Genomic DNA, 25,274 nt, shown 5'->3' on the forward strand with positions numbered 1-25,274 from the left:
AAGCAACTTCAAAAATGTTCTTTGTTCATTGTATCTAAAGACTTTGGCATACACAGAGACTTTATATGATTTAAACCATATAAAAGAATTAAATTTCAGTGCAATTTCTCCTTGATGTGGTTGTCAGTTCATCTGAAAACGCTGAAGTGACACCAAATGACTTGAAACGAAAATCTGTTTTTCCTATGTTCAATAACAAAGCAAACAAGTGTACTTTCTCATTTCCTGGAAGCTGAGAAAGAAAAGGCATGAAACGCGTAATACACACGTACTTTCATTATGGTCCTGGGACCATAATAACACTCAGCATAAACATTCACCGTGTGCCTGTCACAGGCTGGGCCCCGTTCGGGCAGTGCTCACATCTGGCATCTCTGTGAATCACCCCGACCGGCCCCCTCTGGGATCCCAAGCCAGGTTCAGGCACCAGAGCGGATGGTTCGTTAAAAGCCAAAAGCTCAGGGGCGCCTGGGTGGCTCAGTCGGTTAAGCGTCTGACTTTGGCTCAGGGTCATGATCTCGCGGGTTCGTGGGTTCGAGCCCCGCGTCGGGCTCTGTGCTGACAGCTCGGAGCCTGGAGCCCGCTTCGGATTCTGTGTCTCCCTCTCTCTCTGCCCTGCCCCCGCTCATGCTCTGTCTCCCTCTCTCAAAATAATAAATAAACATTAAAAGAAAAAAAAAAAAGCCAAAAGCTCAGTGTTGAAGAGGACTCTCTAAATACGGACGGCAGATAAACACAGGGAAGACGGCTCACCTTTATTAATAACCAAAGGAATGAAAATGAAGGCAAATGTAAAGTATTATTTAGAGCTGCTAAAATTAAGGCTAATATTTTTCAGTGATAGCACCTAAAGCAAGTGCTGCTGTAAAACCGCGTGTGGCTCCATAAATTGTGTTTCTGAGCTTCGGTCTGTATGACGAATTGTGAAAATATTCATACGGTTTGTGCGCTAGCTTTTTCTGAAGTATGGAGTCATCCTAGATTTTAGGAGTAGGAGTCAAAGGCGTTCAATGTCGCATTATTTCTAATTATTGGCACTGGAAAAGAAATCTGCCCCCGACGAAAGAGAACATTAAATACTGGCATACCGAGATGAGAAAAAAAGCATCAAATAGAAAAATTAGAAGACTCTGTTGAAGTAGAAAAAAGAAAAAAGGTTTATGGCAGTGTAAAACATAGACTATAAAATTTTATGCTATAATTATATACAATATGTGTTTAAATGGAAAAGATCAAAGCGAAATAAGCAGAAAATCAGACTGTATTAAGGAGCGGGGACAGTGACCCTGCGTTTCTTTAAAAAAAATTTTAACGTGGCATAGTTTTCTTTTTAACTAAGGAAGAAAAAAGTTCTTCCCCCCACCCACTGTATTCCAAACCCGTTAGCTTAACGGTAAAAAGAAAGGAGAGAATTACAGGAATCCAGGGGTTTCTATCAGACTAGGGTTAACAATTCAACACCTGCTTATGCCTTTATTGTGACACATTCTGCCTCTGTTTGGCACGACTTCTGTGGACGCTTGGTTCACTTACATGAGTACGGGGACGGCTGGCGGGTGAGGGAATCTCATTCATTATTTTCTTTTTTTTTTAAAAAAAATTTTTTTTTTTTTTCAACGTTTATTTATTTTTGGGACAGAGAGAGACAGAGCATGAACGGGGGAGGGGCAGAGAGAGAGGGAGACACAGAATCGGAAACAGGCTCCAGGCTCTGAGCCATCAGCCCAGAGCCCGACACGGGGCTCGAACTCCCGGACTGCGAGATCGTGACCTGGCTGAAGTCGGACGCTTAACCGACTGCGCCACCGAGGCGCCCCTCATTCATTATTTTCTATGCTTCTCTTAGCCCCGTCCCGGACTGTGTCCGACGATCTACAAGATCATCAGAGGGCAGGGAAGAGGACGCGGAGGTCCCGAGGGCCAATCAGATGACATGGGAGAGCATCGGCAACTAAGTGGCATCCGTAAACTGCCCAAATATTTTTTGAACCACAGCTTGAATCAAGAATCCCAAAGACGTTCATACCGCTTGTGCAACTACACGGCCCCCAGGGGTGGTGTGCCAATGTGTATGGTCTGCTAGCTCTCTCTGGATGACGCTCTGGGGATCCCGGATGGCGGTCCTAGAAAATACCGCCAAAGAATATGGGGCAGAAGTCACAGATAAACCGATTTTAAAACACATTAAATTATCAGCTCAGCTTGCTTTTCTAAACGGTGCAGAGTCCGCATCGCGGGGCTCAATCTCGTGAACCGTGAGATCATGACCTGAGCCGGGTCTGAGTCGGGTCGGAACTCGACCGACTGAGCCCCCGAGGCACCCCAAGAAAACCAATTTTAAAATCATTCATCAACATCATTCATGAAACCCTAAGTGGCTATATCTGTTGAAAACCCATTCCAGAAGGTTCTGAGTTTGGCCATGACGAAACAACTACACAAGCCAGACAAAATACACAAATCTCTGTTTGAAAGCACCGGTGCGCAGCACGCAGGCGAGATTCAAGAAGCCACAATTCCCGAGAGGAAGGCGGCGTGTGACGTGAGCTCCACAGTCATTCTGGAGGTTTTCTGTGGATGTTTTCCAAATCCTCTTCAAATAGGTGCATCTCAACAGAAAGCTGGATGCCATTAAAAAGAACCGAATAAACCCCAGGCAGGTTAAACACACACAAAACCACACCTAAGCACATGTCACAGACAAGATGCTAAGAATCAAAGGCCAAGAGAAAATCAGCTAGAGAAAAAAGACCCACAACTGCTTTCAAAGAGGCTACAAGCCGCCAACAGCCATTTTTCTCTCAAATGTAACGACTCTTCCTTCAGAAACACAACATCTCGCTTCCCTGACTAATCTGCTACCTAAAAGCTCTTACTCAGCCCTGTAACTGCTACGAGGTTGCCACAGGCGTCTAAAGGCCAGCACCCGACTCCGCACGTGGCCAATCCACCGGTGGGGGCACACAGGCCGTGACGCGGAAGTCAGGCACTGATAAGGCGTGCGGACTTCAGTGAACACTGGGGCTGGAGGTCAGTGGCAAGGTAGACTGTGAGAAGAACCCCCAGGGAGGCAGCAGTCCCACGGCAAACAGGAAGTTAAGAATTTAATGTGAAAAGTATCATCACTTCTGCAAGAGGAGGCAGAACCGTTGAAAGATAAGGAAAATGCTTACATAAAGTACCTCCCAGCCCCCTTTCTTTCCAACGGGTGAAATCGCCAGGCCAGCTAGAGTCCCACTTGGGTTGCTCGGGCCCTTGACCCTCTCTGAACCTCGGCGTTCGCAGGTACACGATGAGGCTTACAGGTAATATCTTCCTCACCGGACTAACCGGGCTCGTAGGTGAGGATATTCGGCACGGGGTCAGCACCGAGAGCCAAAGAGAATAAATGCTTTAATTTCCCACCGTAGAGGGGTCCGGCCAGAAGGAGAGAAACAGCCACTGTTTTCATCCCACCCACGGGCACTGCTGACATGTCCCTACATCGCGGAGGAGCCCCAGCCTCCGAAGACCCGGGACAACACCGTGAGGTGGACGAGACACCCTTGCGCTCGCACGGGCCGTGCCACAAGGCCCCAGAAGGGCAGGCCCGCCTGTGGCTCCTGTGGTCTGGCCGCACCTCCTTCTGACCTTGGCTTTCTCAACACCGTATGTGTGGAGCTGAAAAGCAATTTAAAACTAGACTTGGAAAATTCTTCACAATTACAGACGGCACGGAGTGTTACCAGTTAACTGATAAACAGGACAAAAGGAAAACTGGTGCAGTCTGGCTCCAATTTGCAGGAAAAAAACTCTTGGGGGATCTTGAGTACCTCGGAAAATTTCTTTTCAACTGAAATGCAATTTGCTCAAAGTGTTGTCAGTTTAAAAATGTACTTAAAAAAAATTTTTTTAATGTTTATTTTTTGAGAGAGAGAGACAGAGCATGAGCTGGGGAGGGGCAGAGAGAGAGAGGGAGACACAGAATCCGAAGCAGGCTCCAGGCTCCGAGCTGTCAGCACAGAGCCCGGTGCGGGGTTCGAACCCACAAACTGCAAGATCATGACCTGAGCCGAAGTCGGACGCTCAACTGACTGAGCCACCCAGGTGCCCCTAAAACGTACTTTTCATAGGATTTTCAAACAACCAAATGTTGATCATTAGATACGATGGAACATAAAATTTTAATAAAGACACGATTTCTTAAAATAGTAACAAGCCCCAAGAGAGCTGGGCCGTCTCACGCCAAGTAGCACATCTGAGTTCCCTAAATGGGAATCTGGTTCCTCTGATGCTTCACTGTTCTCTGTACGGTTTTACCCTGATTTTCAGTAATGAAGTAGATGGTGGGGCTTTCAAAATTAACGCTGATGAACAGCTAGGGCTCTTTAGAACCGTCCAATCTGGTTTTGTACTACATTTTTGCATCAGGACTTGCCCAGTGGATTTAACACTACCTGGAGGCAGCTCTCCGGTCTGACAGCTGTCCCCGGCGGAGGAGGCGTCTAGCCTTTCTCAGGTGAGGCATCCAAGCCCTTCCGCAGCCCGGCCCCAGCCCACAAACTGAACTTCTTGTTTTTTGCTTCTGCGTCACAGTGTCCCGTCTGCTTCAAAGGAACTTCCCTTCAACTCTACCTGTTAAAACCCAGTTGACCTTGGACTTCTAACTCCACAGCAAAACCTACCCGGGTCACTCCCATCAGAGTAGATGCTCCCTTCTCTCTGCTGCCACAGCACCTAATTCATCCCCTTTCTGTGATTTCCAGGGTTTCCCTTGTGTCTCCTTCGGCTTAAAAATGGCAGAGTAAAATCATTCCTGACAATTGTTCCTCCTGGAAGGTCACCCCCAGACTACAGGGAATATAAGCTGGAAAAGGGATGATCCAGGAGGCCTGCGGGTGGAAAGTGGGGGAGGGGGGAGGTTAACAAGTAACCAAGAGGAAGGGCCTGCCTGAGGCCGGGCTGAGCCGGTGGGAGAAAAGCTGAGCGGCCTCTCCCTGTTCCCGGAAGACCCAGGACCGGAGGCCCTGGCGGGGGTGGGCACGGAGCCAGAAACAAACAGGACGGCTGTTTCCGATCAGGTAATAACCACAGCCACCTGCCGTCGCTGACAAAGGGCCACTTTCTGGAGAAACTGCTCCACAAATGCAACAAACAGACGAGAACGTTCCGGGATGAACAAGATCAGTGGAACTCACCAAGAAGCCCACTTGGGAACACAACGTATCCACTCAAATTCTTGGCGCTCGTCCTTCACTATGAACAGCCAGCCAGACTCACCGGCCACTTGACAAAGCTGGATGAGTCCTAGTTTTATCTGCGTCTTACCCGAAGGGTCGAGAAAACAAGACTCCCAAAAAGCAGAACAAAAAGGCCAAGAGAGAGACAGGATAAGAATATTAAAGGACCAACTCAGGGGGCCCAAGACTTGCTGGTCGAAGTTCCAGGGAAAGGAAACAGGAAGGAAATTACCGAGGCCACGCTACACGGAATACAGACCTGAGGGACGCGAACGCCGGGTTCCAAAGGCACACCGTCCGCCCGGCTCAGTGAAGAGAATCACCACAACGAGGCACATCAGTATGAAATTTTGGAGTTCAAAGTAGAAAGAGAAAACCCCAGAAGTGTCCCAGGGGAAAAAAGCCACGTATAAAAGGTAGAGAAAAACGTAAAGAAATCACAACAGATTTCTAATATGGTCAGAGGCAGGGGAATAATGCCTTCAAAATTCGAAATAAAAATTATTTTCATTATGGAATTCTATACCCAGCTGTCTGTAAAGTGAGCGTGGGAAACACAGACATTTAAAATTTCGTGTAAGTATCTCCCGTGCACGCTTCCACGGCAAGTGTTCCGCACTGAACGTGTCCCCACGGAACTCACAGGCTGGAGCCCTCACTCCCGATACTGACAGTACGTGGAGGAAGGGCCTTTAGGAGGTGATCGGGTTTGGGGCTGGGGACCCCCTGACGGGATTAGTGGCAGAGATCTGCGCTGTGAGGACACAGTGAGAAGGCAGCCATCTGCAAGCCAGGAAGAGAGCCCTCACTGTGGAGGTGAAGCGACCATCACCTCTATCTTGGCCTTACAGCCTCCCTGACCGTGAGAAGTAAATTCTTGCTGTTCAAGCTCCCAGGCTGTGCTGGGTTTGTGCAGCCCGAGTGGGCGAAGACAGAAGCTCCTGAAAAAATGTACTCCACCCCCCGGCCGCCCCCCCAAAAGAGGGAACAGATCAAGGAAGCAGAAAGCACATGTTCGGTAGACCGGTGTTACAAGAAGCGAAGGCTCAGGAGACGGCAATGAGCGGGCTGGCAGTGACAGCCAGGGCAGGAACACAAAGGACCCAGAAGGAGTGGCTCCAAATGGAGCTGCAAACACGTCCGACAGGTCTGACCACACGGAAAATCCCGTCAAGAAGTCAGAAGGTGTGAAAAGATGGACACGGTCAAAGTAAAACACGGGAGAGTTCTAGACTCCAGGAAGAACACAGAATTGTACAAAAAAGGAAACGTTAACTGCAGTTTGCACTGGGCTCAGCAGTGAGCAGAATGGAGAGAGAATAATGCCAGCACGCCGGGAAGGATTTCACCGGCCCCTGACAGCCGGACACACTGGGAGGACGGGGGCAGGAAGGAGGCAACACAGGCAGCAGGAACACAGGGCCGCCAGACCCGGAAGTAAAACACGGCTGAAGTTACCGGACTGAGGTGTCACGGCAATCAAGTCTAGATTTCTTGGCGAACTGGTTGTTTCCGGGCAGTGTGACAAGGGCGTAAGGAACAGGGACAGAGGCTGCTATTTTCTATCGTAAGCTTTTTTTGTACTACTCACTTTGAAAACCCATATGTTGGTCCCCAGTGCACTGCCTACAGGCATCAGCATGGGCCCCGCCAGGGAGTGTAAGCCTTGGGGGCAGGGCCATGGCAGGTTCACCCTCTCCTCCCCCCGGTTTGAGCAATGTGCTTTGCCCCCACTTTTATTCTTTTTGGGAATACGGGTGCTAGAATTTCCTTTGTCCTGGATGCCATCTACTTATTCACTGGTCCTGAGAATTATTTAGCTTGTTGAGAAATCTTTCTGTATTTTATGATTAGCTCTCCCACCTGGTCTCAAGTCCTCCGTAAGTTAGACGACGTCATCAACGAAGTCAGCAGGCAAGTCGCCGTCCCAAATGTTGACGGGCTTAGAGTAGAAGAATCCTATGTTTCTTAGCCTGGGTTCCCCAGAAAGCAGAGCCTGGCCTGCGGTCATTTATCTGGGAATTGTGACCCCAGGAGCAGGTGTGGAGGACAGGGCTGAAACGGGCTGGCAGGGTATGTCGACGGGGGGCTGAGGTGGCCGCCAGGAAGGGCAGACTGACTCCTCCGTTCCACGGAGTCCCAGTGGGATCTTCTGAGGACTGCCCGCCCTGAGGGTGCAGGGTGGAGGCGGTTACCCACTGGCTTCTATCCTCTGCTGAGAAAGCAGGCCGGGGGGGGGGGGGGTCACCCCCACCCCGAGGGACCTGCCTGAGGCGAGGCAGGGCTGGAGTCACAGGCGGCGTTAAGAGGATTTTAAAACGATGCACAACAGGCATCTAACGCGACCGGAAACCGTGCTCCAGGCTGAGATTTAACGAGCGGACGTTCTCTGGAGGTCCACAGCGAGCCATCAAATTGCGCACCGAGCTGACCGCACTGTGCGTCCTGTCCACCAGGACACCGCGCCAGGCTCTGTCAGCTGTCTGGCTGAAGCCGGGATTTGCCTGTCCTGGCTTGACCGCCCCGATGGAGCAGTCCAAAAAGGAAACGGGGCTCAATCTGTGGCCTTTTTGGTCAATTCATGATAGGTTCCTAGCGATTACTATTCTTTTACTTTTATGAGTAATTCATTCACACGTCTTACCTGGGACTGGGGCCACGCGCCCTACCCACAGGCTTTTTTATTTTTTGAGGAATCTCGTTTTCTTTCATCTCTAGCCTGGGGCACAGACAGACCACTTTCCACAATTCCCCCGAGGTCACCGACAGCCTGGCAATCTGCTTTCTACACCCCTTATCACACTAGAACGTGATTCATCTGGATCAGAAAGCAAACTGGTTTAGCGCGGAGATTACCCTTCACAATCTCCACGCCCATCTCAGGGTTCAACTTCCTCCAATCACCATTTATTGCACTTTTCCCATTTTGAAGATCATTGTCCTTGACGTGGAAAAAGTTCAAAAGGAGCTGAAGACTTTTACTTCCTCTTTCTTGGCACCTGCAGCGTGAATCCCAAGCAACAGACCGGCCTTCTCTTTCCTTCTGTCTTTTACCACAAGCAAGCCCTGTCCCCTCTGCACTTACGGATCTCAGTTCTGGTCCCCAGTTCACATGACCCTGGGTGGCCCCTCCTCATCACGCCCTTCCCCGAGCTTGCTTTTGATGAAACGCTCTTCGTTCTTTGTTTTCTGCGTGTTCTACAAACGTGTGCTTGGCAAACACTTATTTGGATGCCTGCCGTTCGCTCTCTCGTTGGCATTGCTAAAAATTATACTGACTGAAATAGTTTGAGCAAGAAAATAAAGTAGTGACGGATCATAATTGAATGGAACACCTGTATTTACAAATCTCTGCTGATATACAGGACCGAATAAAGAAATGGGATATTAATACATTATTTGTATCAATCAGCTTACTACATAAGCTAACTTGGGCAGTTCCTGTGCCCCCAAGGAAGTGGAACACAACTCCTCACCCCGTACGCGTGGGCTGTGCCCAGTGGCTTCCTCCTCAGAGGGACAGCGGGGAAGTGGAGAAGCCTGACAAAGACGACCTGGGCCAGGTGACCGATGTTAAGGTCAACGGTGGTGAGACGTGCTAACAGTACGCACCCTTGATATGACGGGGTAAGAATGGCACCGTACCTCTGTGGTCTTCCTTCCTGAGCTCATAACCCCAGTCTGACCACGAGAAGAACGCGAGGTCGGTGCCGACAGCAGGGTATCCTACAGAATGATCTGCCCAGCGCTCCTCAAAACCATTAAGGCCACAGAAGCAAAGGAAGTCTGGAAAAACTGCCACGGCCAAGGGGAGCCTAAGGAGAAATGATGACCAAATCTCCCAGAACCACCTCGGTGGGATCCTCGGACAGAAAAATGACATTAGGCCAAAAGTCCGGTGATAATTACGTGCCGGCTCGTGAACTGTGATGAGCGTGTGCCACGTGGAGGGAAGATGGCAGAAACGTGGGGACCTGGGGACGGGGTGTCTGGGAGTTCCACGCTCACTCCTCAGCTATTCCATGAATCCAAAACTCCTCTGAAAAAAACAAGTCTATTGAGAACGGTTATGTTTGTAGAGTGTTGCTAAAAAAAGAAATTACGTAGGGAAGGCCTACCTAATTCTTAATGCCCCCCCCCCCCCCGCCCCACTCCTGGGTGGCTGTCCCAGATGTGGCGTTTGGGGAACCTGTCGCTGCTGCCGGGACGCATACTCTCTCTCCACGGCAACTTGCGGGGACCCCCGGAAGCAGCGTGCTAGCATCTGGCACAGGACGCCTGGACCACGTGCCTCGGGCTACGTCGCCCTCTTCCTCTCCGCCTTAAAGGTTTCTGGAAGCAACGCGCACGTGTGAGTGGCTAAGTCTGACACACTGGCTGAGTCGCCCATAGAAGCTGTCTTCCGGTGACCGGAGGAAGTCCAGGCTCCTCGTGCACACGGGCCCGTCACCGGCAAAGTCAACACCAGGGATCCTGCCCGAAGCCCCGTCAGGTGTCGCAGGAGAGCCACAGGGCACCCGCCCAGGGTGTGGAAGAGCAGCCGCGAAAACCCACCCCCTCTCCCGCGGCCAGTCGCTTTCCTGCTGAGAAACCGCCCCCGGCTTGCCGCTCGGCCCCGGTGGAGACGGAACGAGGACCCGCGATGCCCGGCGACCGCGCCGCCCGAGCGCCCGTGACCGGGTGTCATCTGACCGTCCAGCCACGCTGCCGAGCGTGCGCCACGGCCACCGGCCGGCAAGTGGACACGGCGTGTCGGGGACGGAGCCTGCGTGCCTCCCCTTCCTCGGTCCACACCCGCGGTCTGGCGGCGCTCCCGAGGAGGGAAGAACCGGCTCGCTTTCCGGACGCGCCCCGCGGCAGGCTGGCCCCAGCTGGGGGCACAGCGGTGGCAGGGACCGCTCCACCCGGGGCAGCCCCGGGACAGTGGGGACCGCCGGCCCCGAGCGGGCAGAGCTGCGGGCTGTCGTTGTGGTCTCCGCTGTGCCAGGACGGCGACGCACGGATGCGGGTCCCCCGTTCACGCTAGCTCGAAGTGGGGATTCTGCAGAACCCAACCACGGGAACCCGAGCGGGCTTCTCAGAGACCGACGGTGGGGGCTGAACCCGCGTCCCAGACTGTTCTTTCCCCTCCCCTGGGGGCAGCCTTTCGTTCATCTGAACCTTCTCCGTGTGTCCGTTCTGTCTCCCACGCCTGTCTGCGCCTAGGGGTTACGACTCTGATACTGTGTACCCTCAGAATAACACGGTCATGATACGTGTACGATTCTGCAACTTTTTTTTTTTTTTTAGTTAAAAATATATTCTTTTTTCGAAAGTTTATTTACTTATTTTGAGAGGGAGGGAGAGAGAGGTGGGTGGGAGGGCGGAGGGAGGGAGGGAGAGAGGTGGGAGGGGGGAAGAGGGGGAGAGGGAGGGAGGGAGGGAGAGAGAGAGAATATGAATCCTAAGCAGGCTCCACGCCATGAGCACAGAGCCCCGTGCCGGGCTCAAACTCACGAACTGGGAAATCGGGACGTGAGCCGAAATCAAGACTCGGACACTTAACCGACTGAGCCACCCAAATGCCCCTTAAAAATATATTTTTGACAGACACTTTTTCCATTCTTCTTACTGGCTACATGGTGTTCTATGATACGCCCATTCCAGGATTTACTGACCCCCCTCAGTAAGGAGACGTGGTTGTTTCTGGCACTCTCTCTTCTGGCCATCTCTCTACTATGTGCCCTGCTCCCGAGATGGATCGACGACTACTACTGCGATCTGTGTCTACAATATACTCTGCTCCGACCCTTCAAATGCTTGCTTAACTTTGCTCTCCCCGTGACAGCCCCCCCACTTCCCCTGGTGACAAATTTTAGCTCCTTCAAAGCCGAGGGCCTCACAGCATTCGTGGCTTCCAGGGGGATGATGCACACAGCTTCTATTAATTAGGAAGGTGATATCACTGGATCAGTGACCTCTGACAACCCACAAAACATCCCGTTTTTCAAGTATCACTCACTCGGCTCAATTTTAAATTCAGGAGAAAGTCAACTCCTTGACAAGGGAAAAGCCGAGCAGGAGGGAAAGCAGATACAGGTCTTATCAGCCATCACTTACTTTTCTGTTGGTGGAAAACCCAGGGTCAGGGATGGGGTTCTTGGAAAAGTAACACGCCTTTTGGGGAGTGGGAACAAGGGGGAGGTGGGGTGAACTAGCAGGGTTTATTTTGGGAACTGAGAATTCCCAGCTGTGTTCCTACTGAAATGTGCAGTTACAGCAGCAGAGACTGAGTTTCCTGAAGTTACTGTCTGCCGGGCTCCCTGGATGGTAGCGTGGCGGACGCCTCCCTGTCCTCACCGTGTCAAAGAATCAGAGGGTCTTAGGGTTCAGAAGCAACCTTGAAGGTTACCTGGTCTGAAGCGAATACAGCTAAGTCACAGGATAGAAGATCAGGTTACAGAAATCAGCTGTAGTCCTAGATGATGACAAAAACACAGCTGGAAATGACATTACACAAGAACAAGCCATTTTCACATTCCTGAGGCCTGCGTAGCCCGCACTGAATGTGGATAAAGTGGCCACAAGACACCGGGTGTCGTCCGACGAGCCACAGGGACAAGTTGCTGGGAGGGACAACCAGGCGGCGGGAGGGACGAGGAGAGGCCCGGAGCGTGGGGCAGAGCCGGCCCCGTCTGGGCACATATCTCCCGGGATGGCCCCGGACGAAGTGACAGAGGCTGGGGCACCTTCCCCCTACCTGAGCTCCGCGGGGGGGCCAGCTCACACCTTTGCCCACGACCCGCCTGGAAGGGCTTCTGCTTTCCCGAGTCCCCCCCCCCCCCCCCCCGCTCCGGTCCCCTGGGAGCCCACCAATTCCTGGCTCGGTGGCTGCTTCTGGGAGCACAGGTGAAGACACTCCTTTGTAAAGATTTATGCACAAATACTCACACTAGATACCTATGTGTGTATATACTTATCACATTGGATGTAATCTCATCATTACGTCAACTGTATTGTCCAGGCCTTTTCACGCGTGATTAGGTCACAGTGGTACAAAATTAGCTGCGACAAGCACACTTTTAATACCAAAATGATCGGGTTCAAAATTTTTCTACTAAAAGAGACCAACAGAGCTCTCTCTCAAGAGATGATCTACCTTAGTCCTTTTTTTCTTTTTAACCAGTATTATTTCAAATTAATTTATTGTACATTCTACTACGTAACTAAGAGAAAAGCTCGGGATATCCTGAGGGAGGCATTAGTTTAATGGTTAATAGCTCAGGCTCTAACATGCGAGACGGACCCCGCCTCTTACCAGCTGTGTGGACTAAGTTATTGAATTCTAGAATCTATGGATTAAACTGTTCATTTAAGCTCTTTGACTCCAGAACGACCGCCCTTATCTGGAGGAAGAGAGCGGTTTATGGCACGTTCTTTCCACGGCTGCCACGGGGACCGAGAACGCGGACGACAGCGATGTGGGGGCACGACACACCACGTGCGGAGCGTGGGGTGTCGCTGGGCTTGTCCCCGAGGTGGAGGCGTGCCAGCCGTCTGTGCGAATGGTGCACACTTACTTGTAACGTTGTATCAAACACCACAAGCTTTGAACTGGTGGGAACGATGTCGTAACACTTGTGTGACCTCATGAAGCGCATGTAGACGCCACTCTCTGAGTCTTCTGCTGAAAAGGAAAGAAAAAAGGCAGACGTCAGTAGTGACAAAGGACTTCCTCATCAGCTGAAGAGTACGTATGAGAGACCTGCAGCTACCAGACTTCATGGAAACCGTGAGCGGCTGCCGCGTAAGAGTGAGAAGGCAAAGACGTTCACTCGTGCTGATTCTTTCTGTTCAACACTGCTGGACGCCCTCACCGGTACGGAAAGGCAAGGAGAAAACCAAAGGCGTACGGACGGCACAGGAGAAAGGAAAACTGTATCTGCAGACTGTATGATTTTTTTTTTTACACAGAAAGTACCAAAGAATCTACAAAAAGTTCCCAGGCCTAGGAAAAAAAAAATGAGGTTAGCAAGGTCACGATACAGCGTTAATGAAAACAAACATGTAACTTACAAACAAATACATAATCTACATAATTGCTCAGTGGAAACATGGATCTACACAGGGAGACAAAGCGCTGAAAACAGTAACTATGTGGCCATGTACGCAGATTATTTAAATCTTCGTAAATGTTAAATTGACAGTTGGTGAAAGGGACGGCAGTGATTCCTGGGGGGTTACGGCACATTCGTACCGTGGGGGGTACGGCGTATTTGTACGTGAACTGCCCGCCACCACCATCCAACCGATGATGCAGAAATCTGGGCTTCCTCCTTGTCCCGCCGCCTCCTCCACCCTCACCCATTTGTCACGACTCACTGCAGAGTTTACCACAAATGTCTCCTAATCCGTCCACGTCTCTCTACCTCCACGGCTGCTGGCCTGGCTCCGACAAACGCCCTAACTTCCTGACTGGTCTCTCTGCTTTTGATCTCGTTCTCTTCAACGGCTGCCCACACCGCGCCCAGAATGGATTCGGTCACGTCACCCCTCTGCTGAAAACACTTCAACGGCTTTCAGGAAAGACAAAATCCTTCAAGACCCGGCCTGAAAGACGCATCCCCTCCGGATCCCCGGCCTCGTCTGCCAAGTGCCTGCGCCCCAGTGTCCCCGCAGCTGCGAGGCCTTCTCTTAGTCCCTCCTAAATGCGACGCTCTCTCCTTCTACAGGAGCTTCAACCACCCTCTCCTCCGTCTTCAACACTCTGCCCATCTCTTCTTGGCCCCGTGAAATCCTCCCGCACTAGAGCTCAGCTCGAGGACACGACGGGGAAGTTGCGGAACCGGAATTTAGACCCGGATGCCTCTAGATTCCAAAGCTGTGATCCCAGCCGGGGTGATGGATCGCCCACCGCCCCCGCCTGCAGTGGCCTTGCTCCTAACCTGTCCTCACGGTTCAGCTCTAAGTAGAGACCTCCAAGAGACTTCTCCGACAACTTCACTCAGCCCACACTGATCTGTACATCGGGGGAAGATTAAAACTACCTGGGGGAAAAATTACTTTATTGTATTTAGGAATGAGCAAAAGAAGTGTTCAACAGCGTGACACTGAGCAAGTTCCTCGACTGTGGAAGGAGCCCTTGGTATTCTGGTATTTCCTACTATCGTAAACGCTCAGTATATGCCGCCTGTTCGTGACAAACCACGTGAACACCCCCGAATCTCTGTGTTCACTCCTGACCCCTCTCCCAGGTACCATACTTCGTAATTCCACCATTCCCGTCACCTCCCGGCCAGCTCCCTCCTCCAGTATCTCCCCTCCTGCGCGTGGGATGGTCCGGCGTCTTGGTCTGGCGTTCACGAGCCTCCGTGGTCCGGCTTCTCTGTTTTCCCGCCTCGCGTCCCCACGTCAGCAAGCGGCTCCCTGCCAAGTTCCCTGCCGGATTTAATCTCACTTTCTGGCTTGTCTGTTCCGCTTTAACTTCAACGTCTTTCTCTACTTTTTCTTGTCCCGTTTCAGCCCAGCCTCAGATGCCAAATTATCCACAAAACAGGTGAACGTTTGAGTGTTCACTACGGGCCAAGGATTTTTATATTGTACGCTAAGTGTTACAATCAATTACCTCCTTCAATTTATAGAACGACTCTGAGGGCAAACGCCTTAATTTCTTCGCTCTGCACACGAGCCGACGGGAGGTGAGGAGGGGCTGAGGAACTGGCCTAGAGTCAGCACTTAGAAGTAACCAAAGAGGGATCCAAATCCACGTCCGAGAGAGACCCCGACGCGTCTCAAGAGAACTCCGCAGTTTGAACTATGCACGCACGCACGCACACACGTCCGACCGACGCCCGGGACGTGCTACGGTCCACACCCCGTGTCCCCGCTGAGACATAAAGATGAACAGCACAGGCGCAGTCTCTGCCCCCCATGCTCACACGCCGGTGGAGAAGGAGGGCACCTGGACAGACGCCGCGTGGCAGGAGAAACCTGGACCGCGTGAGGTCACGCGGGCGCACAATCCCCCCGGGGCCACAAAGGCAAGGAAGTCTAACCACCTCCTCTTCTGAAGGCGTACCGACGTCCACCGGGGTTTCTCATCAGCTGTCCCTTTACAGCTCGTTCTCGGCGATCCGTGCAGCCCGAATACTCTCCTCCTTCTGGGGCGCCCCCTCCTTCGAACGACCGGGATCTTACTCATCCACTGCCTTCGTTCATTCAGCGAGTAACTACCGCGTGCGGTCTCAGTGTGGGTTCTCCCGGAGCGGGTCAGTTCGGATTTGCACGAGGCTTCTCTCATGACCTCCGTCTCGGGGTTGTGTGTTTTGGGCAGAAGACCGACCGCAAGGTAAGGCGCCATCTCGCCCCACCGCATCAACGGCACCTGCCGTCGACACGACTTCCCACGTGGCTCGGTAGCGTCAGCCGGTTTCTCTCCGGCGGTGACTTTCTCCTCCTTCCGCGCGGCAGAAGTCTTGCGAGGAAGTCTGCACGCGCGGCCCACATTCAAAGGGTCAGGCGTTATGGGCCACCTCCTCGAGGGGAGGGCATCTACCTGAATTACTCAGAACTCTTCTGCACGGGACTATCTACCTGTCTGTATCAGCATGGATTCCTAACGTTCATTTTATACTCTGACTTACAAACCTACACCGCATGGGGAGGGGTGAGGAAGGCCGCGGGGCGCCCACCCTCCCCGCCGGCGGATCTGTGCGTGGCTGGGGAGCAGGCTCCGCGTCCAGACGGCCTCCCGCCCCGGCTCTGAAGCCCCGTGGGCGCCCCCAGGACTTCCCTGCTCACACACACGGCCTCCACGTCAGCGGGGAGTTTGTGGAGAGCTGGGCTCGCTGAGCTCTTTCTCCGTGCGTGCTGCCTCGGCCGGCGGTGGTGGTGCGACGGCGGCTCCCCCGGTCCCTGCCCCAACACGCACCAGCCTCCGCGACAGGAGAGACGCGTCTCCTCCGTCACCAGTGTCTTTCATCAGTATGGTGCTTCCGTGACGGTTCACGAGCCGGTAAGGCAACGACGAACAAACTGTTACCAGAAGTCCGCGCGTTATTCAGCAGGCCCTAGTTTTTCTTCCCCCCGGGACGGCACAGGACATTCAGCCCTGGCTCGTCAGGCCTCTCGGCTGAGGGTTTTGAGGAGGACCTACAACATTTAAGAAATTTTTATGTATTTTTTATTCAGTTTATTTATTTGAGAGCGTGAGTGCACGGATGAGTGAGCGGGGAAGGGGCAGAGAGAGGGGGAGAGAGAGAATCCCAAGCAGGCCCTACGCGGTCAGCACAGAGCCCGACACGGGGCTCGAACCCACAAACCGCGAGATCATGACCTGAGCTGAAGTCAAGAGTCGGACACGTAACCGGCTGAGTCACCCAGGGGCCCAAACGTTTTTTTTAAATGTGAGAAGCTTGGCCAAAGAAAGCAAGATGTTAAATATGTAAAGCACATTATGACAAAATTTGAGTCTGTAATAAGGACAGATTATTACTGTTGCGATAAAACGGCATGAATAACAAAAGCGTTTGTAACTTAAGTTAGGAAAATCAAGCGAAATATTATAAAATGTCGTGGTTTCCCTCCACGGAGTGTAAACTTTCAGATTATCGGTGGCACCACTCGTATTATTTACGCTCTGATGAAGTCTCCAATCGCGAGTGAAGAAAGAAACGGGACGAAACAGAAAGTAAGAGGGATGTGCAATCAAAGTAAAAAGAAAAAAACCCCAAACCCAAGGCCATTCAACGAGAACAGGTTGTCTGGAACGCATGATTCAAGTTCTCGAGAACGCGAGGAGTTCGGACTCCCACTACTCGCAGGGAGCCCGGGGTTACGACGGCATCGGTGTCCCGTTCCTCATTCCTGGCCCTGCTGTTCCAGGTCGTCCCGGCACAGGACCAGAACTACGGAGCATCACACTGGCGCTTGAGTTACTGGGTTTGGAAGGACCCCTCCTCCGAGGACGCGCTGACCTACCGCTGGCCGAGCGGCTGCTGAAGGGGACTACTGGGAAGCAGAAACTGGGGTGAGGGGTTCAATTTCTGAAGATTAAGGAAAGAATTCGAAGAACGCAGCAACTAAGTGTAAACGCGACCACACACACGCGGGGTGGGAAAGCGTGAAAGCCAGCATTTCCTAGGGCAGGTCCGACTCCGTCCCCCCTGACAAGCCCTCACTACCTCACGACACACTACAGGTCGTCGCACGGCACAGGGTCTCCACCACCTGACCCCATTCCCCCCTCCCGGCCTCCTCTCCGACCACACCCTCTGGGAATCGTCCACTCTCAGGCCGGACTGACACTTCCCTTCCAAAGGATTCTGTGAAGCGTGGGAAGTTCAGCCCGGGGAATGCGCTCCTTGGGTTCCCGCCTCCGCTCTGCACATGCTGTCCTGTGTTCTGGAAGGGCGCTCTGCCGTCCCGTTTCTGGCCCACTGAAATCCCACCTGCCTTCTGGCAGCTGGACAGTGGCTCCCCCAAATCTGTGCCCAGCCGGAACATCAGAACGAGACTTTGTATTTGGAGTCAGGGTCTCTGCGAGTGAAATTACAGCAAGGACCGGGAGATGAGACCAGCCTAGATTAGGTTGGGCCCTAAATCCAAAGACCAATGACCTACAAACCACAGAAGACGAGACACAGACGGAGGCGGCCACGGGAGGACGAGGCAGGGGCTGAGTCATGCAGCCACGGGCCAAGGGCCGCCAAGGACTGGGGGCGACCCCTAGAAGCTAGGAGAGTCGAGGACAATCACCTTGAATGAAGTTCTATCGTTCTAAGCTGCTACGTTTGCGACGGGGGCCTCAGAAAACTAACGTAGCTTCACAGTTCAGTTCAAGGACCCGGAACACCTTCCGTGAAGCCTTCAAGTCGGAAGCAATTGCTCCTTTTAACATTCCCATTAGTGCTCTGTGAGCAATTAGCTTCTGGAGTCGTGGTACGCCTTGTACTAAAGTTACAGGTCTGCTTTCCTTTCAGACGGTAGCTTTGTGAGACACCGGACAGGCCTCCAGCAAGTTCCCAGGAGGTGTCAGGACAGGCTCGCACCTGCTGAATGGCAGAAAGACTCATGAGTAAAATGCGGAGGACCAAGTATGAGTCCAGGATTACTCTATTGCCTATCTATCCTTTGAGACAGAGACAGACACAGAGAGACAGAGCAGGGGAGGGTCAGAGAGAGAGTGAGACGCAGAATCCGAAGCAGGCTCCAGGCTCTGAGCTGTCAGCACAGGGCCGGATCCGGAACTGGACCCCATGAACCGTGAGATCATGACCTGAGCTAAAGTCGGACACTTAACTGACTGAGCCACCCAGGCGCCCCCCAAAGCACTCCAGTTTAAAAGAATGCTGGTGAATCTAGATTTAATGATCAGTAAAGAAACTTTACTTATACACCTTTGTAAGACTGAAGGCTTGAAAAGGGATGTTTTTGTCACGAAATGATGCATTTGTGGAAGTGCCCCATGTAATTTTTTTAAAAGTGTAACAGCATTAATCTAAAGCTTGAAAAGTGGTTGCAAGCATATTTTATATTGAAACTATTTTCTAATTCCACTGGACAAAACAAAAAGTAACTGAATTGAGCAAAACTGCACAAGACGTTAAAATGTCCATGTTATTATACACGGATTTTAAAACCCTGAAAATACAGCGAAACAACTTGACAAATTCACATTTCAGAGATAACCTCTAGAGTCATAAATTACTTTTTATAACACCGATTTACGTGGAATTTTAATTTAGAAAGACTCTGTAAAAACTGAATTCTAAGATGCTGTGATGCTCTGGTTAATGGTACGAAGACGAAAAGGACAGACTGTCACTGATAATTAGTCTAAGAAAGGCGAGACTCCCACAGAAGGAGAGCGAGACGAAGGGGCAGGTGGAAGGTGCTGGAAGTCTGGCTGGGAGTGGCTCGCAGACGGCTCAGTGGTGGGGATGGGAGAGAAGGGAGCAGCGGCCGGCTTCGGCGACACAGCGACTCCCTAACCGTGTTGAGGCAGGATGCCTTCTGCCTGCTCGGGGCCAGACATGTCGGGAGACCGTTCGGACTCTGCAGACAGCAGGTCAGGGGACGCAATTAAAGCCTGTACGGAGGGCGACTGCTCCCTTCCGTGTGCTGTCCTAACTAAATCAGCCCCTGGCATCCTCCCCGGCAGATGAAAACCGCGAGCCAGTCCCAGGGTTGACTTAACAGAGCCGTAGGGGCTGGGGGCCTACAGGACCGATGGAAGGGGGGGCCCCTCACAGGGATGGTGGCCTGTCCTTGCGGGCAGGCTTTTCAAGCTGCCGTCGGGCAACCGTGAGGAAGAGGCTCTGCTAGGCCACGGCCGGCAACACGCACACCTGACTCCAGGCCACATCCCGCCTCCTTCATTCGCCACGACTGAACACTGCACCTTGGGTGACATCACGGGTCACGGTCATAGATCCAAACCACATCTCAAAGAGCTAAGTGTGCATGGATGAAGGCATTTTGAAACAAACATCACGTGTCACCCCGGACTTCACTGAAAAACCCTCTAAACAAAAAGCCCGACTCCTTATCTCCAATCCCACGAATTTTTTAAAAAATATATTTTTCATTTTTTTTAATGTTTATTGAATTTTGAGATATATATATAGAGAGACAGAGCATGGGCAGGGGAGAGACAGAAAGACAGGGAGACACGGAACCCGAAGCAGGTTCCAGGCTCTGAGCTGTCAGCACAGAGCCCGACACGGGGCTCGAACTCATGAACCGTGAGATCATGACCTGAGCCGAAGTCAGACGCCCAACCCACTGAACCACCCAGGTGCCCCTCCAATCCCCACGATTTTAACTTAATATACAGACCTTGCATTCTAATTCCACTAAAGATCAATGTTAGTTTTCCTTTTAATTTGTTAAATGTTTACTTATTTTTGAAAGAGAGAGAGATGGAGGGAGGGAGAGACAGAGAGGGAGGGAGACAGAGAATCTGAATCAAGCTCTGCGCTATCAGCACAAAGCCTGATGTGGGACTCGAACTCATGAACCATGAGATCAAGACCTGAGCCGAAGTAGATACTCAACCAACTGAGCCACCTAGGTGCCCCAATGTTAGAGGGGTTTTTTTTTGTATTTTTCATCTTTTTAATGTAAAAAATTAAAAAAAAATTTAATGTTTATTTTTGAGACAGAGAGAGAGAGAGAAAGAGAGGGGGGGCAGAGAGAGAGGGAGACAGAGAATCCAAAGCAGGCCTCCAGACTCTGAGGTGTCAGCACAGAGCATGATGTGGGGCTCAAACTCACAAGCTGTTGAGAGCATGACCTGGGCCCAAGTTGGACACATAACTGACTGAACCACCCAGATGCCCCTAAAAAAATTTTTTTAATGTTTATTTATTTTTGAGAGAGAGAAGGATTGCGAGTGGGGGAGGAGCAGAGAGGGAGAGACACAGAATCCAAAACAGGTTCCAGGCTCTGAGCTCTCAGCCCAAAGCCCGATGTGGGGCTCAAACTCATAAACCGTGAGATCGTGGCCTGTGCTGAAGTCTGATGCTTAACCCACAGCCACCCAGGTGCCCCAATACGTTAGTTTAAAAAAAAATTTTTTTTATCCTTTATTCTACATTTTGAAACACAAGTTTACCTAATACATACGGTATCTTTTATTTTTTTAGAAGACCATTGAAAATAGTTGAGCAAGAAATGGGAACGAGGAAGTTGAAGTATACGGGAAAGACCACACTCATGTAAGTTTCCCTAAAGTGCTTAGAAACGCAAATATTAACAAAGCCAAAGCTTAAATATAATTTTACAGGTATGAGGTTTACCCACTCTATCGGTAAAGTTCTTTTCCAAGAAGTAGGATCCTGTTTTTGTTACGAGGCGGTAAAATAAATGAAGTGCATTCGATTTGTTCTCTCCATGCTTTCTGCATTTGGGTTCGAGCGAGCCAGAGGTGAGTACCTCTGCGGAGGGAACTGCATCAGCTCTGCTAGGCAAGGGCGGTCAAAGACTTGGTAGAAAGAAGTGTGGGTAGGTTAAAGGCACGCCGGCTCCCCAGCGAGTGCAAAACGGGCTGCAATAAATGCCCAAGAGATGTCACAAATGTCACAAACAACACCGTGACCTTGAAACTGTATGGGATTTCCCCCCCATTTCAAAATGGCTTCATGTTTAATCTTGGGAACCACACGACTGAAGCATCCACCCTCCCCTACGTTCCCTCGTTCTCAGGACACAGATTATTAAGCTGAAGCAACGGGGAGGACCGAGGTTAGTTCACAGAGGTCAAGTCCCAAGCACCGACGGGTCGGCAGGGTGGAGACCGCCCTGACGCCCTGACAGCGAACGCCAGGAAGCACTTCACTGCTGCCCGGCGGCTTCTGCCAAGTATGTTCCCAGCAATTTAAAGGCGTTTCCTTCTCTCTCTCTAGCTTACTAAGGATTTTGTTAAAGGCACATATTTATCAATTGCTATTTCAGTGTCTACTGAGATGACCAGAGGGTTTTCTCCTTTAACCTGCGGACATTAATTCCTTAGCGATTTCTTAAGAAGCTGCGGTTTTCTTGCATTTCCAGGACAACACACAGCGTGGTCACCGTGCAGCGCGTGGCTCCTTTTGCTGATGCTTACGCAGGGGTTCTGCCCGTATTTTCAAGGCCAGGCTAATCATCGGGTTTCTTCCGTGCCATCAGCTGGTCTGGGTGTCAGGATGAAGCTAGCTTCACGGAATGAGCGTGGAAGCTGCCACCTTTTCCTGTGCCTAAGATCACGTAACTTACACGGTACTTGTTCCTTGAAGGTTTTACAGAGTGCACCCACTGACAGGCTGAGCACTGGCCCTCTTTTGCAGGGGCAGGGGAAGGAAGGCTTAGGACTTTTTTTTTTAAGCTTATTTATTTATTTTGAGAGAGAGAGAGACAGCGTGAGTGGGGGAGGGGTAGAGAGAGAGAGAGAGAGAGAGAGAGAGAGGGAGAGGGAGGGAAGGAGGGAGGGAGGGAGGAAGAGGAGAGAGAATCCCAAGCAGGCTCTGCACTGTCAGCACACAGCCCGAAGCGGGGCTCAAACCCACTAACTGTGAGATCATGACCTGAGCCGAAACCGAGAGTCAGATGCTTAAGTGACTGAGCCACCCAGGTGCCTCGACTTTATTTATTTTGAGAAAGAGAGAGAGGGCACACACGAGCGGGGGGAGACGCAGAGAGGGAGGGAGAGAATCCGAAGCAGGCTCGATGCTGTCAGCACGGAGCCCACGTGGGCTCACAAACCATGAGATCACGACCTGAGCCGCGATCAAGAGTCAGGTGCTTAATGGACAGCCACCCAGGCACCCCAAGGCTGAGGACTCTTCATTCCTTTTTTTAAGAAACAGCTTTATTGAGCTATAATTCACATCCATAGATAGAGTTCACCTACTTAAAGTGTACGATTCAACTATGACTACTTTTAAATTTCTTTTATGATGACTGAAACGAGTTTTTTTTAAATTTATTGATATAATTTGGTCTACTCAGGTTTCTTTTAAATGCTATTTCCTAAATCTTCGCATTCACAATTAGAGATCCCCTCCCCCACCCCTTATTTCTAAAGCTTTGCATTGTCACTCATGACATTCTTGAACACATCTGACAAAGGTTTACCCATTTTTTGGTCTTTTCCCAGAACTAAGTTTTTGGTTTTCTTGAGCAAGACTACCTTTTGTGTTCGTTTTCACTGACTGCTGTCATTTCAGTAGGACTTTACGAGGGAAAGGAGACCAATGAACGTGTTCAGCAAGTCATGTGGAGTCACAGCATGGCGGCCAGCCCACTCGGGTGGGCAGAGACCAGGAGTCCCCCCGCAGTGGGCGATTCGGGCAGGACGCTGCTCGCGCTGACCCGTCCCCTTCGGCCACGGCTTAGGGCTTGTCCACGGTGCGCGCACGCCCCTGGGTCCGGCAGTACGGCGGGTCCTCCTGCAGCGGGCCCTCTGGCCCCCCCACCGTGGCGCATCGTCTGCAGAGTGGGGCGCGAACAGGAGACCCCTTTACGGGGCCCCCGGGCTCCTCCCCCAGGGACTGCAGGTCCCAGCGGGACGGGGTGTGGAAGCCAGAACGGGACAGAGCTAGACCAAACCCAGGTTAGAACTGTCACCACCTTGGGTGTGACCTCGGGCAGGCGCCCGCATTTCTCCACTTGTCACGCGGGGATAACGCTATCTCCTTGCAGGGTGGCTCGGAGGGAATGGGGACAGTCCGACCCCCCGGTCCCCAATGCTGCCGACCGGCCAGCGCGGGCAGCGCTCACGTCAAGTCCGCCAGCACACGTGCTAAACCACTGGTGACTGCGATCCCGAAAGTCCCCCTCGGCTGCCTCGTGGGCCCTCCTCGGGCCGTCACCTCAGCCGTACCTGCGGGCACTGTCCTGCCCGGCAGGGGAGGCAGAAAACGCTATGCTCCTGTCACTTAATCCACATATAATCCTATTGGCTGGAGGCTCCTAGTCTGTCCCAGTTACGGATGAAACTGACGCTCGAAATAACTGGCCTGAGGTCTCGCGGCGACTACGTGGAAGGAACGGGACTCCAAGCCGGCTCTGCCCCCGTGCTCTCAGGGACTATGACACGAAGGACATGTGCAACTCAAGGGGGGCGGGGCACACATACGCTCCAAAGCTCGAGAAGTCCGTGTGGCAGGTGAGAGCCAAACGCAGGGTATAAATCCGCACGTGAGAATGCGGACGTGTGTGTTCCCGAGGAGGTCCTCACGGAACAGGTGACCTATAAAACAAGTGGCAGCAGCTTGCTGCGAGTGACAGGTGACCAATGTATAACGGTGAATCACGGGGGTTCCGTAAATTCAGATTCACAGGAAACAGCTCAGAGCGGGAAAGCAGCAGCAAATTAAGCAGATTAAAAAGTGACAACAATTTAACTCAGAGGTCCCCAAATCGGTTTCCTCCTCCGAACTGCCGCCCCGTTTCTCATCGGAGATAAGCGAGGCTTCTTTCCCCCTGACGTCAGTGCCGCTGCAATCCCAGCCACAGAAGAAAGATCTAAGAGACGTTTTCCTCTGTTGCCGGATTACATAAGCAGGTCCTCTGCTGTCACCCCGCACGCCCCCACCTGTCACCACTCTGTGATCGGGAGGCAGTAACTTGGCAAATGGATTTCCACCGACTGCCTTTCACAGAAACGCCTTATTTCTTTATGAGAAAGAACACTTTCTAAAACGCGAAGCTTATGTGCCCGAGTCAAGTCGAAAGCTCCTCACACGGGGAACAAACATGTACTGGAAACGGAAGTCGTCTTCACCACGGCATCTCTGAAACACGGCAGCTGTTAAGTTCTCAGTCCCCACCCTCACGGAGCTCACAAGTCAGTGACAAAGAAACACAAGGAGACGCGTTTCTCCTTAACAGCCCGTATAAGATATCCAGGGAGGACACGCGAAGTCCTCTCTGGGGCTGTCGGAAAGGCTCCCCCAGGGAAGTGACATCGGGGCTGAGAGCTGACGAAAACTAGCAGGTGGCCGGGAGGAGAGGAAGCGCAGCCCGGGGAGGGGGGCGCGGCCTGCGAATGTCCGGCAGCCGAGGCACGAAGCAGGGCGGCCGGGACAGGTGCAGGGAGCCGCGAACACAGACACGCAAGAAGGGGAGGCAGGGGCAGGCACCAGGGACGGCGGAGCGCAGGGCAGGAAACCTGAGCACGGCAGTGATGTGACTTGTATATGTGTGTGTGTGTGTGTGTGTGTGTGTGTGGTTTTTTTTTATTAAAAAAAATTTTTAACGTTTATTTATTATTGAGAGACAGCACGAGCAGAGGAGGGGCAGAGAGAGAGGGAGACACAGAATCCGAAGCAGGCTCCAGGCTCCAGGCTCCGAACTGTCAGCACAGAGCCCGATGCGGGGCTTGAACTCACGAACCGCGAGATCGTGACCGGAGCCGCGGAAATCGGATGCTTAACCAGCTGTGCCACCCAGGTGTCCCACGTATGTGCTTTTATAAAACACCTCCGGGGGCAGCAACTGAACTTGACTGGAGGGTGGAGCAGGTGCTGGGAGACAGCGGGCTGCTTAACAGGTCAGCAGCAACACGGACGGGCTGGCCCCGAGTGACGGCAGGAG

At 52.0% G+C, this 25,274-nt stretch overlaps 1 protein-coding gene across 5 annotated transcripts in view; it reads right to left on the bottom strand.

Annotated features, from left to right (window-relative positions):
• PRKAG2 (protein kinase AMP-activated non-catalytic subunit gamma 2) overlaps window positions 1-25,274 on the bottom strand; it is a 261,354-nt gene that overhangs the window by 26,163 nt on the left and 209,917 nt on the right. For 3 of the 5 annotated variants that reach the window (XM_047094666.1, XM_047094664.1, XM_047094667.1), the window contains exon 6: window positions 12,779-12,885. In XM_047094666.1, coding sequence (XP_046950622.1) covers window positions 12,779-12,885 — 107 coding nt within the window. The remainder of the gene's footprint in view (window positions 1-12,778; window positions 12,886-25,274) is intronic. The other 2 variants (XM_047094665.1, XM_047094668.1) reach the window with 1 other exon arrangement.

The sequence above is a fragment of the Lynx rufus genome, unplaced genomic scaffold (genome assembly GCF_022079265.1).
Source record: "Lynx rufus isolate CCGP_SWC_20201006 ecotype Redwood Valley unplaced genomic scaffold, mLynRuf1.p SCAF_4, whole genome shotgun sequence".
NCBI classification, from domain to species: Eukaryota; Metazoa; Chordata; class Mammalia; order Carnivora; family Felidae; genus Lynx; species Lynx rufus.